Source organism: Elgaria multicarinata, chromosome 10, assembly GCF_023053635.1.
Source record: "Elgaria multicarinata webbii isolate HBS135686 ecotype San Diego chromosome 10, rElgMul1.1.pri, whole genome shotgun sequence".
Lineage (NCBI taxonomy): Eukaryota > Metazoa > Chordata > Lepidosauria > Squamata > Anguidae > Elgaria > Elgaria multicarinata.
This window is the reverse complement of record NC_086180.1, coordinates 34,742,856-34,757,213: the sequence shown is the minus strand read 5'-3', so window position 1 is coordinate 34,757,213 and position 14,358 is coordinate 34,742,856. Positions and strand designations below refer to the sequence as shown.

Here is a 14,358-nt window from a genome sequence, read left to right as displayed (position 1 = left end):
CAGAAAATCCATTTCTTCTAGGCTCTGACAATAATTGGCACCATTTCCTGCTGTGTGCAGGAAAAGCTGCACTACAAAAGCACCCACTAAATGGGCCATGTGGTTGCTACTTGCTTCCTCTTTCTTCCTCATGTGAAGGAAGAGGAAGCTGATCATCCCTATTGTGGGACAGAAGCAGGAGGCAAGGTGATGGTAGGGAAACACAGCCCCCTCCATCTGAAAACACTCTTTAAATCCCACTTCCCCTACTTTTTCTACACATGGCCATGCTTTTCTCCATATCTCCTCTATCTCTCTCTTTGTGTCTGTTATCTATTTTGTTCCAATGATCTGTAAAAAAAACTGAAATAGAGTTCAACTTTTTTTTAAAAAACAAAAAAACTCTTATCTGTACAAATGACTAAATTAAGGAAGAATACGGGTAGGCCAGGATTTCTTAGAAGATGTACAAAATTTGTCAAGGGTTCCTCTTAAGAAACATGCACCGTAAGTAACAACTCGGTACTGTACCTGTATCCTTGGTCAATATCACTTTGGACTGTAGGATTTATGCCATGCAATATAAACAATCTCAGCAGCTAAATTAAAGACACGTTCTGACTATTTGCCATCAGTAATTCTATCTGTTTATTATATTTGGACAGGGGAGTTGCCAAGGCATGGAGCCAGGCTTATTTTGGAGAAGGCTCAGGTCTGGTGCTACTGGATGAAGTGCGTTGTACAGGAAATGAACTGTCTATAGAACAGTGTCTAAAGAGCGCCTGGCAAGAACACAACTGCGGCCACAAAGAAGATGCAGGTGTTTCCTGCACACCTCTAACAGGTAGTCAGCAGAAGAACTAGATTGCCAAAGGGCTAGCAGTATAAAGAATACCCTTTATGAAAATTGGTCATGAGTGTCTTTTGTAGTACTACAGCAGAAGAAATCCCTTAGTTCGTGGGAGTAGCGTCACCCAGAGGGAGAGGCTGGTAACAAATATATTATTATTATTATTATTATTATTATTATTATTATTATTATTATTATTATTATTATTATTATCCCTATGTATGTCAGATGTGCACAGAAAGGCTCAGCATCCTTTAAAATACCAGGTCTTACTTTTCCTAGCTGTAACAGGCACTTGAGAATAGAACAAAAAAAATACCCTAACCCATAACTTCAGAAAGATGTTTTTTATCAGCAGTAACTATCATGTATTGCTTGAGTTACAACTATATTATTTTCTGAGGAATGGTAATATATCCATCACTTTTTTTTAATGCTGACCACAGGCTATTAACATTCATGGAACACTAAAACAGAGATAAGGGTTGTGGACTGCCCCCCCCCCCCAGGCATTACTGTTTGATGTGTGCACATGGGATCCTTATGTGCATATGCCACAGTGTAATACACACATGTGTTTGCAGATATCTGTATTTATCTGGATACACATGAGAAAAGGCTGGAATTGCTGGAATTGGCTTTGGTTTCCAGCAACATATACATGTAATCACTAACATACATCTGCTGTCATGTAATCTATGAAATGTATAGGCAGGTGGGTTGGGTGGAGTTTGGTCAGGAAAGGAACAGTGTAGAGAAATAAATGGATATCTGTGCTGAACCATATTCTATATGTCTCATAAATCACATGTTCTTCTCTCACAGAGAAAAGGTCCTTCTCCCTAACTCCCATTTAGCATGTCTTGTAGTCTCCTAAAGATCTTCCAGAGCACAGACAATATTGTGTTCTTTCCAGCTGAAGGAAAGTTTAGAATACTTTCCTACTGGTAGCATTTTACTAGAGCTGGAAAATAAAATTACTTACTATAAGGGACAAGCTTATTCTATAAGAGGGTAGTTTTCTGAACTATGGAGAATGCTAAAGGATCTCAGGGAGCAGAGTTTCCAAATAGAGGAGTACTCTGCTAATTGTTCTGCAAAAGTCTCCAGTTTTTGTGTCCTTCTGCTCTATGTCTTTGTTAATCCAGCTACAGCTCTTCAGTGTGAGGCAGATGTGGGGGAAAGAGAGCAGGGCTCTCACTTGTGTGGGAGTTGATAGAATGGGTTGTAGAAATGGTTAAGCTAGTGAAAGGATTTTCCATAGACATAACTGTCTTTCTTTTGTCTAGCATCAATTTTATAGTGCAGTTACTTTTCCCCACTGGCTGTCTATTAAGCAGGACTGGCTCTTATTTTTAATGCCACAGATGGTGCGATCAGACTAGCAGGCGGGAAAGGCAGCCACGAGGGACGTCTGGAAGTCCTTTATAGTGGACAGTGGGGCACAATCTGTGATGACGGGTGGACAGAACTGAACACACAAGTGGTTTGTCGGCAGCTGGGCTTTAAGTAAGGTCAATTTATGTGAAGCTGCTAATCACTTTGCGAAATGTTTCCATGTATTGTGCAGAATTTCACAGGTGCCTGCTTCGTTTCTTTGCTTCATGGTTGAACCCTAATCAGTTTCATATGCTGTTTGTTCGAGAAGCACATTTAAGTTCAGCAGAAGTTAACTAGAAACAAGCTACAATAAGCAGAATTGATTTAGGTGTGATCTTTTTTTTTGCAGTGCTTTATAAGGAAAGCATAAATTATAATCTAATTTCTTAGTTCACTCTGGATTGGAAAATGGGTACACTTTATTAATTGAATCATTATTTTCTTAACAATGAGCTGTTTCACATGACGTAACAACCCATTGTGGATTAATTTATCTGTGAGGACTATCATGTTGTGTCAGGCACCCACAGGTGCCCAGCTGGCCATGGCTTGTCATGTCATCCAAATCCGGGTGGCATGGCTTGTTGGAGAAGGAAACAACCCTAAAATAATCCAACAACAGATCATGGATTATTTGAGGGTTGTTTCCTCCCCCAACAAGCCATGCCACCTGGGTTTGGATGACACGACAAGCTAGCATGGGCAGGTGTTTAGGCAAATGGTGCTTGGCATTCACTGTGGCTTGTTTAGCTCATGGTGATCATGCGAACCAGCCCAGTATCATGTTCAGCAATCCATGTGTCTGAAAACAGTTGCTAGAAAACAGTTCTGCTAGAAAAATGCCTGAATTGTCAGCAAAATAGGCAGGTGCTAATGTGAAAAAAATGGAAATTGAGATAATAATTGGTGTTAGTACAGATATGGGGTCTAGACTGGTGATCACTTTGCTATGTGAATCCTAGTTAGCCCTTACCATGGTTAACACTGTACTTAATTAATAATATATCCTTGGCAAGGGCCGATGAAGGGTTTATTTTCTTAAGCTCCCCCACCCCATCACCCACATGCTACATATTTAATGTAGTATATAGTTTAGCCCTTAGTGTTTAACTGTGGTTAGGTGAAGCAGAAAGAATTCACACTCCAGAAAAAATGAATGAAGACAAGGAATCCACATGGTTAAGTATTCAACAGCATTACATCTCTAACAGGATTCAGAGAATTTTGCAAAAAATGTTAGATATGTGATTAAATGCTCATGAAATTAGGCTCCTGATAAACTAATACTTCCATGGGTTTTAGCAGCAAGGTTTATTTAACGTTTGTGGACACTGAGCAATATTTGCTCAAAATAAAATCGATTTTAATGGAAGTTGAACCTAGTCCTATTGTGTAATATATACATATATATTGGTATACATAAGAATTGTTTGTTGTTACAGAAAATATTATTTCCTTTCTTTGATCTTAACCAATTATACTTTGTTTACAATATACACACTCTGTGTGTAAACAGGAATGGGAAAAGCGTCTCAGAACGTTATCTAGAAGAAAATACTGGACCCATCTGGCTGGATGATGTCAGCTGCTCAGGAAAGGAAGCTGCTATCCTCCAGTGTCCAAAGAGGGAGTGGGGAAAGCATGATTGCAGCCACCAGGAAGATATCAGAATAAGTTGCTATCGAGATATCGACAGCCACAGAGTCTCACTGGGTAAGTCTCTCTTTTTAGACAAAAGCCTGGATCCAAAGAACTAGTGGAGCCCAAACGTGTTTTGTGTTTGTTATTCTTGTACACCGGCCTGCCAGGCCTCATGGCAAACCTTTTTGGAAACTGAGGGGATTTTGCAAGCAGCTTGTGATATGGCTTTGTGGTGGGGTCTGCTGTTGAGAGGAAACAAAGTAATAACATCTGCTGGGCACAACCAAGCCTTAAGTTAGCTCTTTGGATCCTGGCTACAATATTAGCTGTGAATAATAACTGAAGCTAGATGTGGCTTATTGAGGAAAAAGATGAGCCTGAAGGAACTGTTGAATTGCAGCCCACCTGGGGTACTCCCAACCCCCATGGAACAGCAGCAATAAAACAAGTGATAAAGAAACCCACTGATCTAGTGTGAGGACTATGTGCAAAATCCCTCACTTTCAAGGTCTTTCCCATTCTTTTGAATGGAAAAGAACGGAAGCAGCTCTGCATACCCAAAGTGTGTGTGTGTGTGTGTGTGTGTGTGTGTGTGTGTGTGTGTGTGTGTTGTTTCCCTTCTTTGGAATACACAGGCCTAGATTTGGAGCTGTTTCTTTGTTATTTTAACCTGTGTGAAACTGTAAGTCCTTCACATTATTGTAGACATCAGTGCGTATGAAGACCATGTGCTATAATGATGCAGACACATAATTACAAAAAGTATAAAAGTGTCCATGGGATGAAATAGTCCGGGTTCTTTTTTTAGCATGTTCCAAATGGAAATAGGTCATGTTATATCAGAGCCCACAAAGCTCCACATTAAAAAGAAGAAAATGTATCAGCTGTAAACCTGGATACCTTATTAAATTCTGATCCTGACAACTATTAGAGTTAAATCAATGAAAAACAAAGTCATGTATGTAATGCATTTATCATGAGCAATTCATTGCTACAAGGGAAGGCATCTGTTTCATAAACTTGTATACACCATAAAGGAATTATCTGCAATTACTATAAAGAAGAGTGATAAATATGCCACTCAGCTGGCTGACATTGGTTGCAAAGACTTTCCTCAGTAGCCTGATTGTTTAAGTGGACATTATAGGTTCTCTTTGAAACAACTGATTACTGAAGTAGGTGAATATTTGACCTCACATAGAAGCTCTTTGTTTATAGTAAGGAGTTCCTTAGTGATAAAGGTTGGGTATTTTTCTAATGCAGTAGAACCCTCAGTATAGTGGTAATGATGAACTGAATTCTCCATGTACTCAAGTTTGATTAATAAGTATCAATCCTCATAAGTCTGACTTTCAGGAAAGCTTGCAGAGTGAAAATCATAATATGAGAAAGTGGCTGGGAGGGGCCTTGGTTATACATTACAAAGTAGAGCACATGATTGGCATGCAGAGGTCCCAGGTTAAATTCCTGTCATCTCCCCTTAAAGCCTGGGTCTTGAGCCTCAGGCCTGTGGATCAAATCTGGCCCACCTGTGTGCCAATCCACCCCTCTGTGGTCCCCCAGAATGGCCGGGCCCTCTTTGATGGTTTCCCAGCTTTTGCACTTTTCCTCCTTCTAAAAAGTTAAAATAATTTCCCTAAGGCTTAGTTATTAGCAGTAAGAGTGTTAAGCTGAAATATGATGGTATTTTAGGCCTTGCCCCTTTTGCCTTTGGCTCTGCCCACCACTGGAAAGTGGTCCATGAAAACTTCCCTGAAATGGAATTCAACCCTCAGGCTGAGAGAGGTTCTACACCCCTGCATTAAAGCATCTCAGGCGACATGACTGAAGGTCTGGGAAAGACCACTACCTGAGGCTGACTTGGTATATGGCAACTTCATATATATAATGTAGCTGAAATGACAGCTTTGGGCATCTAAAAAATCCTGATGGAAAAGATTGACTTCATTTCTCCTCCCAACCCCTAAGCACAAAAGAAATGGGTGTCATCCTCGAGTTAGGATATGGCAGTAGCAATTCAGTGAGAAATAAACATATCCAGTGGGGAGAACAGTCATATTGCCCTTTGACAGAGTCTGGGGAGGAGGCTATAGGATACTTTGGATTCCTGAATCCGAGGCCGGGGAGTCTGCTCCCTGTGCTCTCCCCTGCCCCTCACAGCTGGTATAGAGTGAGCTGTGTTGGCTGCCTCTCCAAAGTCACAAAGGCGACCTTGGAGAGGTAGAAAGAGGGCATCCCTGTGGGCACAGAGGGGAAAGGACTGGGAAAGCAGGGATCCAAGCTATCCCTAGCCTTCCCCAGCCTCGTTCCCTCCCCTTCCCCGAGGTCTCAACTAAATAGACAAAAACACCTGTCTAGCTCAAATGCAGAGCAGGGAGAGCACAGAGGTGAAGGTCACCTCCGCTGCTCCTCCCTGTCTGCTTTGGATAGCCATAAGCCTCCAGGGTTGGAGTCTTACAGCCATCCACAAAGGATTGAGCCGAAAGTTTGCAACCTAAGAACAGGGGGGATCTACACTACTGCTTTAAAGCGCTTTAAAGCACTTTATAACAGTTTTGACAACTGTTGGGGCCCAGGACACACTGCATATACAGGTTTCAAAACGTTTTCAACGTGCTTTAAAGCGCTTTAAAAGCAGTAGTGTAGATCCCCCCCAGTTTTTCAACCTAAAGGAGAGCTTTTAAACAACTGTGTAACTTGAGGCATACTGTTAAACAAATAATGTTTTTCCCTGTCAAAATATATTATAAGATTGAAAAGCTTGTAATAGCATTGAACGAGGGTTTCATTCCAACTTGCAATTTTGCCCTTTTTGCTAAATTTGTTTCCAGTTTGTTTTGCTCTCCCCCCTCCCCCAATCTTTTTTCATTGCTATCCTTTTACACTTCCTAGTTTCCCAAAGGTTCTATTATCCTACCAGTATAATGTAAACAGTATTTCTGTGTGGGTAAGACAAAGTGCATTTTCTAGGAATGGAAAATTTTAAACCAAAAATAACAGGAATTCGTATTATGGTGTCTGTTCACAAAACATCTGTGCTCACGATATAGTGGAACCTAACTGGAGCAGAAAACGTCTGGTAGGGTTAAATACATCCACATGGTAAAATTCCCTTTGGGTACTGGAGAGGTGTATTCATTGCATACTTGTGAACAAATCTTCCAAGTAGTAACAAGTTGGCTGACAATAAAATATGCACACTTTTACAGCTAATATCCTGTATTACTACTCAGGTAATATGAGCAGAGCCTACACTTAAAGAAGTTCATCAGACAAGCATTTTATTGCACCCTTGGAACTGCCCACTTATGGATGTGCTCACATCCTTTAGATGATTTTGTCTATCTCCTGTGTGCTTCCCACTCCTTCTGTTTTTCTTCTGTCTCAAAATACACCCATTTAATCTGACTTTTTAAAAACAACAAAATGTGCCACAATCTCCTGCTGTGTGCAGGAAAAGCAGCGCGATAAAAATGCCCCTGAATGGGCCACGTGGTTTTTGTTTACTTCCTCTTTCCCCTCCAGACAGAAAGAGGAAGTAATGAGGGGAAAAATTGAGGGTGGAGAAACGATGGTAAGGAAACACGATTTGTGATGATGCTCGCAGAACCAACAATGTGTATTTTCCCCTCAAACCGTATTCTTGCAAAATAAGTGTTTCTAGATTGAGACCACGACAGGGTGAAAATTTAGGCCTTTTTGGATGTAATCCTAAACACTGATGCTATGCAGCCTGAACTCCATTAGGCGGACTCCTACAGACGAGCAACTAAATTAAATAAAGGTTGCAGTAACTGGAGGATTAACCCATTCGTTATCTAATGCAATATTTTTGGTTGAACTGAATCCCAATGGCGATATTATTTCTGAAATTTAAGAAAGATTTTTAAAACAGTAGTTGCATTAAGGATAAATGTGACAATGAAGCTGTATACAAATAAGGTGACTAAGGCTAAATTTGTGAAAATATTCATAAGAGGATAAGAATTGCTTTTCTGAATGAGATGAAGATGGTCCAGACCATATGTTTAGGATTCTGTCTCTAATAAAATGCCAGCCATTCCTTTGATTGGTGAGATTTCACATTTGCAGATAATGTGCAGGGTAGCTTCTTAATGAATGCCAATTTACATGGTTATTTAAGAGAGCAACCCTATAGTCACTGGGTGAGCAAATCTGGGGCCACAGAATTGTTTGGATTCCCCCTTCCGAGTCTGGAGACAATACTATGACCTTGGAAACAGAGATCTGACTCTCTTCCTCCTGCCCTCACAGCCAGCATGGAACAAACTGTTCCGGCTGCCCTCTGAGCTCAGAAAAGTGACCTTGGAGGAGGACAAAAGGGAAAGTTCCTGTGGGTGAGAAGGGGAAGAGACTGGAGAGACCAGGATATGAGTTATCCAGAACCCCGAGCTTTGTTCCCTCCCATTCTGAAGTGCCCTTGCTAGATAGGATAAAAAACCCTTCTAGCAAAATCTACAAAGGAGGGTGGATGGGGAGGCGAAGATTGTCCCCACTGATCCTACTGCCCTGCATTGGATAACTGGACACCTCCGAGTTCAGGGGCTTCCAATCACCAAGGGTGAAATCAATAGGACTGCACCCTTAGGGATGTGCTATGAGTATATCCTCTCTCATATTGAAGCAATTTTGTGTGGCCACTTCACCCTATGGCCAGTGTACATGCTACTTCGCAGAAATGTAGTTTGATTTGTGTGTAGGGTTTGTAATGAAACAACATGATCTCAAGTCAGTCTGGATATATTCCGGATCCATAGGCTAAGGGTGCCTATGGATGGTTAACCTATGGCATTCCAGATAATGTTGGACTCCAACTCCCATTAGTCCCAGCCAGCATGACCAATAGTCAAGGATGATGTGAGTTGTCTGACTTAGCTCAAGTCCCATTGAACGTGGGAGAACTTACTTTTGAGTAGACATGTATATGGTCATGCTGTAAAATGTATATAATAGGTTACAAGAAAATACATTAAAAGGCAAGAATGGCATGTCCTAGATATGATTTTGATATGTAGCGCCATTGCTGGTTGCTCTATTATTTATTAGAAAAAAGCAATTTGAGCCATTGTGTAAAAATATTAAATTCATAACAGCAAAAGACCTGCTAAACATTTGAGGAAATGTAAGATTAGAGGGAAATGTATTGATTGAGTTTATAAGATCATTGTGTAATGATGCTCAACCTTTGGCTTGTAAAGGCCTTTGGGAGTTGGCAGCCTGCCATCCTATTCCTGAGAGAAGATAAGAGTGTAATTGAGCCAGTCCCGTTTTTCAATTTCCCTTCATTCAGGAAATGTTTAGTAGCACTGTTGAAAAGCTTCAAACAGAGGTGCTTGTAAGACCTTCTATATCAAGAAACAATGTGCAAAACAAAATGACTTCATCAAATCATAGGCCTGGGAGGGGCATGATTAGAGCAATCACAATGTGAATCTTTTCCTGGGCTCTACTATTTAGACTGCAGGTAGCTGGTTGTGTGTTTGAATGCCCAATGCCCATCTCTATTCATGCACATACAAACTTCATGCGCATACGAACTAGAATTTCATGCAGAAGGTTCTTGCCTAAACTTCTGCATGAATGTTTTGTGCATGAATCAACCTGTGATTCCCCACCTCCCATCTGAATTGGCACAATGTGATAACAGATATTTTATGTGTGAAGCTGCTAATCATGTATTTGGGCTCTACCCTACATTCTCCTTTGAGGTAGGATTTTCCAAACATTATACCTTTAGGGTGCATGTTTAGAAAGAAAGAAGTCCCACAGATCCCAGCATGACTGGCTGGGGAATGCAGGGAGAAGCAGGACTCCCCCCCCTCTCTTTTTTTTTTTTACTAAATGTGCATAGGATTGCACCCTCAGTGGCTTAGCTGTGCCCATTCAGTTGTAATCATGTGTTGTTGTGACAAAACATGGCTAGGATCTACACTACGGCTTATAATGGTTATGACAACTGTTCAGGCCCAGGACACATTACATATACCGTTTCATACTGTTTTTAAGGTGTTATATCCTACTTGGTGTAGATCAGCCCTTGTGTGCAAATTATTTCTGTATCTGATTCCTATGTGTTCTTCACAGACTCTGGAAATGTTTTTCCCACAGGAAAAATCTATTCCCCTTTTCCAGATCTAAGACCCGATGTGGAATCAGTGGGCAGAAAAGAGAAATTTTCCCATGGGATATCAAATAGAAAATGCATTTTACCTGGAAGTATAGATCTGTTTAAACAGATTTAAAGAGCTGAATAATTTCAACACTGCCATATAAACTGCAGTGCTTGTTGAACTTGAGTCCCAGTTGACAACTTTCCTTGAATGTCATGGAAATTAGCTAGGGTACTAGTTCTTGCTACTATTGCTGTGCATTAACAGCTGTAACTTATTCCCAGGGCCTCCTATCAGATTGATGGATGGTGAGAATAAGAAAGAGGGCCGCGTGGAAATCTTTATCAATGGCCAGTGGGGGACAATTTGCGATGATGGATGGTCTGATAAGGATGCAGCTGTGGTGTGTCGACAACTTGGCTACAAGTAAGAAAAGTTCCTTAATCTTTCTTAAATAGGTTTTTATGGTTTTCATAGATTATTTTATAAGGCTTTGTGCAAGTTCATACAGTAGGTTAAAATGTTTGCTGTTGAATGTGTAAAGACAGTGAAGAAAAATACTGTATTTTCAATTTTGTTGTTCAAATCGTTATTCACATTTTGAGCATTTTCAGACGGGGCAGAAATCATGTTTCCCTACCGTCGTTTTGCTTCCTGCTTCTCTTCCACAATAGGGATGGGCAGAATCACACGGGGAAGGAAGAGGAAGCAAGCAGTGACTGACAGAACCAAAATAGAGGAGTATGGTGGCAAGCTACATGACAGTAAATTTAAATGAGCCTGAAAAGTGGTTTAGCAGGAAAATATTTTTTACTCTTCAGTCTGCAGTATTCCCTTCAGTTGGGACTGTGTCTTTCTTAAATTGTTGAGAGTGTATGTAACTGTGAAGAATTACAATCCAGCATTTCAACTCTTCTTTCCCACTCCCGCATTGACTAGAAAATAATTCATGCTAATTTCTGGGGCATTTGTAAAGGGCTGATAAACACATAGCAGTTAAAATAAAAGATTGGATTAAAACAAAACTGTATCAAAATACTCCTCTTGATTTCGTTCCAAAAAACATTTCAGACCTGAAATAGTGCACATATTTCTGTTATCTGATATATTTGTCTTATTAGCTTTCTTGGCAGGTTGGTGAGGCTTATCAGGTACACAGTCATTTTGTATCACTCATCATATATACCACAGCTCATCCCCAAGTCTGTAATGAACACTCCGAATTTCTGTTATATCGTTAAAGTGATTAGTAAGTCAGTAAGCTCAGTGAGTCTGTACTGCAGAATGTCCCAATTTTTATCCTGAACCATTTTCATTTACATTCCTTACAGAAGTAATTTGCCTTGCATCATCTTGCCTTTCCCGTAGGACCTTATTTAATGAGGTCCTTTGTTTACACATGCTGAGTTATGCTGTGGCGAGTGTTTCTCATTGGGGTGGAAGTGGAAGACTTTCCTTCTATCTGCACACATGTTTTTTGCATGTACCATTGAAGCAGAGCTATTTCTTTCCTTTCGGTGTGATTACCCCAATTCCCAGATGTTTTAATGTCAGAAGATTGGGCCAGATGGCTCCTGTCATCATCAACACATGATAAACAGTAAAGGCAGAGCTTAAGTTTGGTCAGATGAGATGCTGCTAGTTGAAATTCTCAAGTGCATTAGCCATTTTAGGTGTTTGGATATTAAAATGAACTGGAAAATTGCTGCTATGGATAGGTGTGCCTGTATCCCCAGAAGCTCCATGGAGGCCTTCTAAAAATGATATGTAAAACCTAATTTGTGGTCTGAGATTACTTTGTTCCATTTCGTTAGGATCACTTGGGCAGTTTTATGGCAGAGACTATGTTAGAATGAAATGAGCCATTTTGATTAGTGTATCTACCACAGCAAAGATCAGAGTGTTCCCTCATGGAAGTGGGAGTTTGCCAATGAAGTCCAAGGAAATGATAACCTATGTTTTCTGGGGGATAGGCAGCAGACAGAATAGCCTATGAGGTTTGTAGAGTGGGTCATGGCACAGAATTTGTAAGGTCATCTCTGCCATATGAATCTAATTGAGGTCCCAAAAATGCTAGTCAGGGCTTGTACAAATTCACCAACATCTCCCAGTAGAGCACCACCCTTTTTCAATAATTGGGGGATGCACACAAGGGGAACCCCTTTAAGGTGGCTTACCTGATGGTGTTCTGTTGGGTATTTTTTTTTTTTTTTGGTGGGGGGAAACATATTTGAAATAACAGCTCACACAATTTTAGGACAAGTTCTTAGGACAGAGGACAGATCTACACCTTATGTGAAATCATTATGATCCCACCATGGTAATGCTATATCCCTGTTGCTCATGTATACCTCTTAGGACACACAATGACATTTGTTGCAGTATTTGGAATAATGTGGAATAAAAAGCAGGAAATACCACTATGAAAGCAGTATATGTAATGTGCCCCAACAGTTATCAGTGCACTTCAATACTGCTATAAAACAGTAGTGTAGATCTAGCCAAAGTCTTTCAAAGAGGGGAGTTGGGATAGGTGAAGTCAGCCATACTCCAAAGGGTGGTAGCATCACAGGGGCTACAGATGTGAGAGCTGCATGGCGTTCAGTCTGCAAATGTCTTACCTCTGTCTGTGGATCTGCCTGCTGTGCCTAAAGGTTCTGAAGCAGCTGCATGTGACTGGGGTCCGGAAAGCTAATTGATATAGCATCTGTCCATTCACAGTCATGACTCATACCATCTGAACTCCACATCTGTGCAGGCTTTATCCAACTTTGTTTTAGAGCCTAACCATCTATGAGATGGTTACACACACACATGCACACACATATATTCCACTATACATTTTCACTCTACAAGTTGCAATCTTTTCAAGAAAAATCAGTTAAAGTCAATAAATCCCTCTCCTCAGTTACAGTGGCTTAAGTGTAAATCACAGCTATATAGGGAAAACCCTGAGAAGATTTTTGGATTTCCTTAGATATCTGTGTTTCATAATTCTGCCGCTTTAACTAAGGAAAGTAATCCAGAGAGCTTCCTTAGCACACTTAGATATTCCTTAGTTTAGTTCTTTGGTTTTAGTAAAGAGTACTCAATGGGCTGGTTCACACGTCACAGTAACCCACCCTGAAAATAAGTGATGGTAGATTGGTTGATTGCTCGCTAACCCATGTTACTCTTGACTGACGATCAAGCACTGTGGCATGCTGTGGCTTGTTTCCCCCCTGGTCCTCCAGCCTGCTCCTGGCATGTATCTCCATGTCCTTTGTGGCACAATCCCTCTCATATCCTTGTCACTACAGAGGGAAACTTTTCTGTCTTCCCACCCTGCCCTGATCACTACCCTTTTTCTTTGTAATTTTCCCATTCTCAACTTTTAAATGTTTTTTTCGGTGCTTTAGAAGTACAGAAATGGGTTCAGTTTCCCCCACACACACACACGTGAATGGCAGAAAAATAAAATTAAAAAAGTATCTGATTTGCACAATAAGTACACTCAGACTTCCACACTAATTACATCTATACTCCAGTAGTAATTATACATGCCCCCCCCCCCCCCAGCTCTGTCTCGTTCAGCTGCCACTTTGGGAGTTTGGGGTCAAGGGAAATGCCTGAGTGGGGGAGGAAACTGACATGTGAGAATTTAAACATAATGAAGGATGGAATTGGCAAGTGGGATTTATTGGCTCACCCCACATCCCCAATCGCAACCCCTTTTTGGAGCAATTACTTTGTTTGCAACTTTTTTATTTCTTTTGAACTCCAAAAGCTGTCAAAGGAAAAACCAAAATGGAGTAGGCAATGAGATATATACAGTAGGTCCCAAACTCTGTTGAGTACATATGTAGCACTAAGTACATGGCTTTGTATTATTTTCTTCGGCTTTAGATGCTTTTTCTTGAAGAATATTGAAATGTGTGGAAGGGATGTAAATTTGGCTACTCAGAAGACATTTATATTGGAATGGAAAAATTGGTTGTATGCATGGCTACCAAAGTTGGCCAGATTTTTTAATGTTAAGATGATGATCTCGAGAAATTAATAATCCAATTAAGTGCAGTGAAAAAGCCTGTAAATTAGTATTTTACAGTTGTATCATTAGAGAGCTTGCGATAGTTACAGATTAATATTTATAGCAGAAACATGTAACATAAAAACAATAGAACATAGTTCCTAAATGAGAAAGGCAGTTCTGATACTATAGAAATATTAGCCAATGAAAACTTGATAGAGGATAAACAGCAGTGGAAAGAACATGCATGTGTTCAAGAAATAATTTCATAGAGTAAATGTCATTAAAGCAGAAGCACAACCCCTTTTGAGCTTTAAGGAGCAATCCTATGCATGTTTACAATACTGGATGTTGTAGGACTTTTCTTG

At 40.4% G+C, this 14,358-nt stretch overlaps 1 protein-coding gene across 1 annotated transcript in view; it reads left to right on the top strand.

The window, feature by feature from the left end:
- Positions 1-14,358, top strand: part of PRSS12 (serine protease 12) — an 84,377-nt gene that overhangs the window by 48,133 nt on the left and 21,886 nt on the right. The window contains exons 5-8 of the mRNA XM_063136105.1: positions 645-823; positions 2,197-2,338; positions 3,726-3,922; positions 10,266-10,407. Of these exons, the coding sequence (XP_062992175.1) occupies positions 645-823; positions 2,197-2,338; positions 3,726-3,922; positions 10,266-10,407 (660 nt within the window). The remainder of the gene's footprint in view (positions 1-644; positions 824-2,196; positions 2,339-3,725; positions 3,923-10,265; positions 10,408-14,358) is intronic.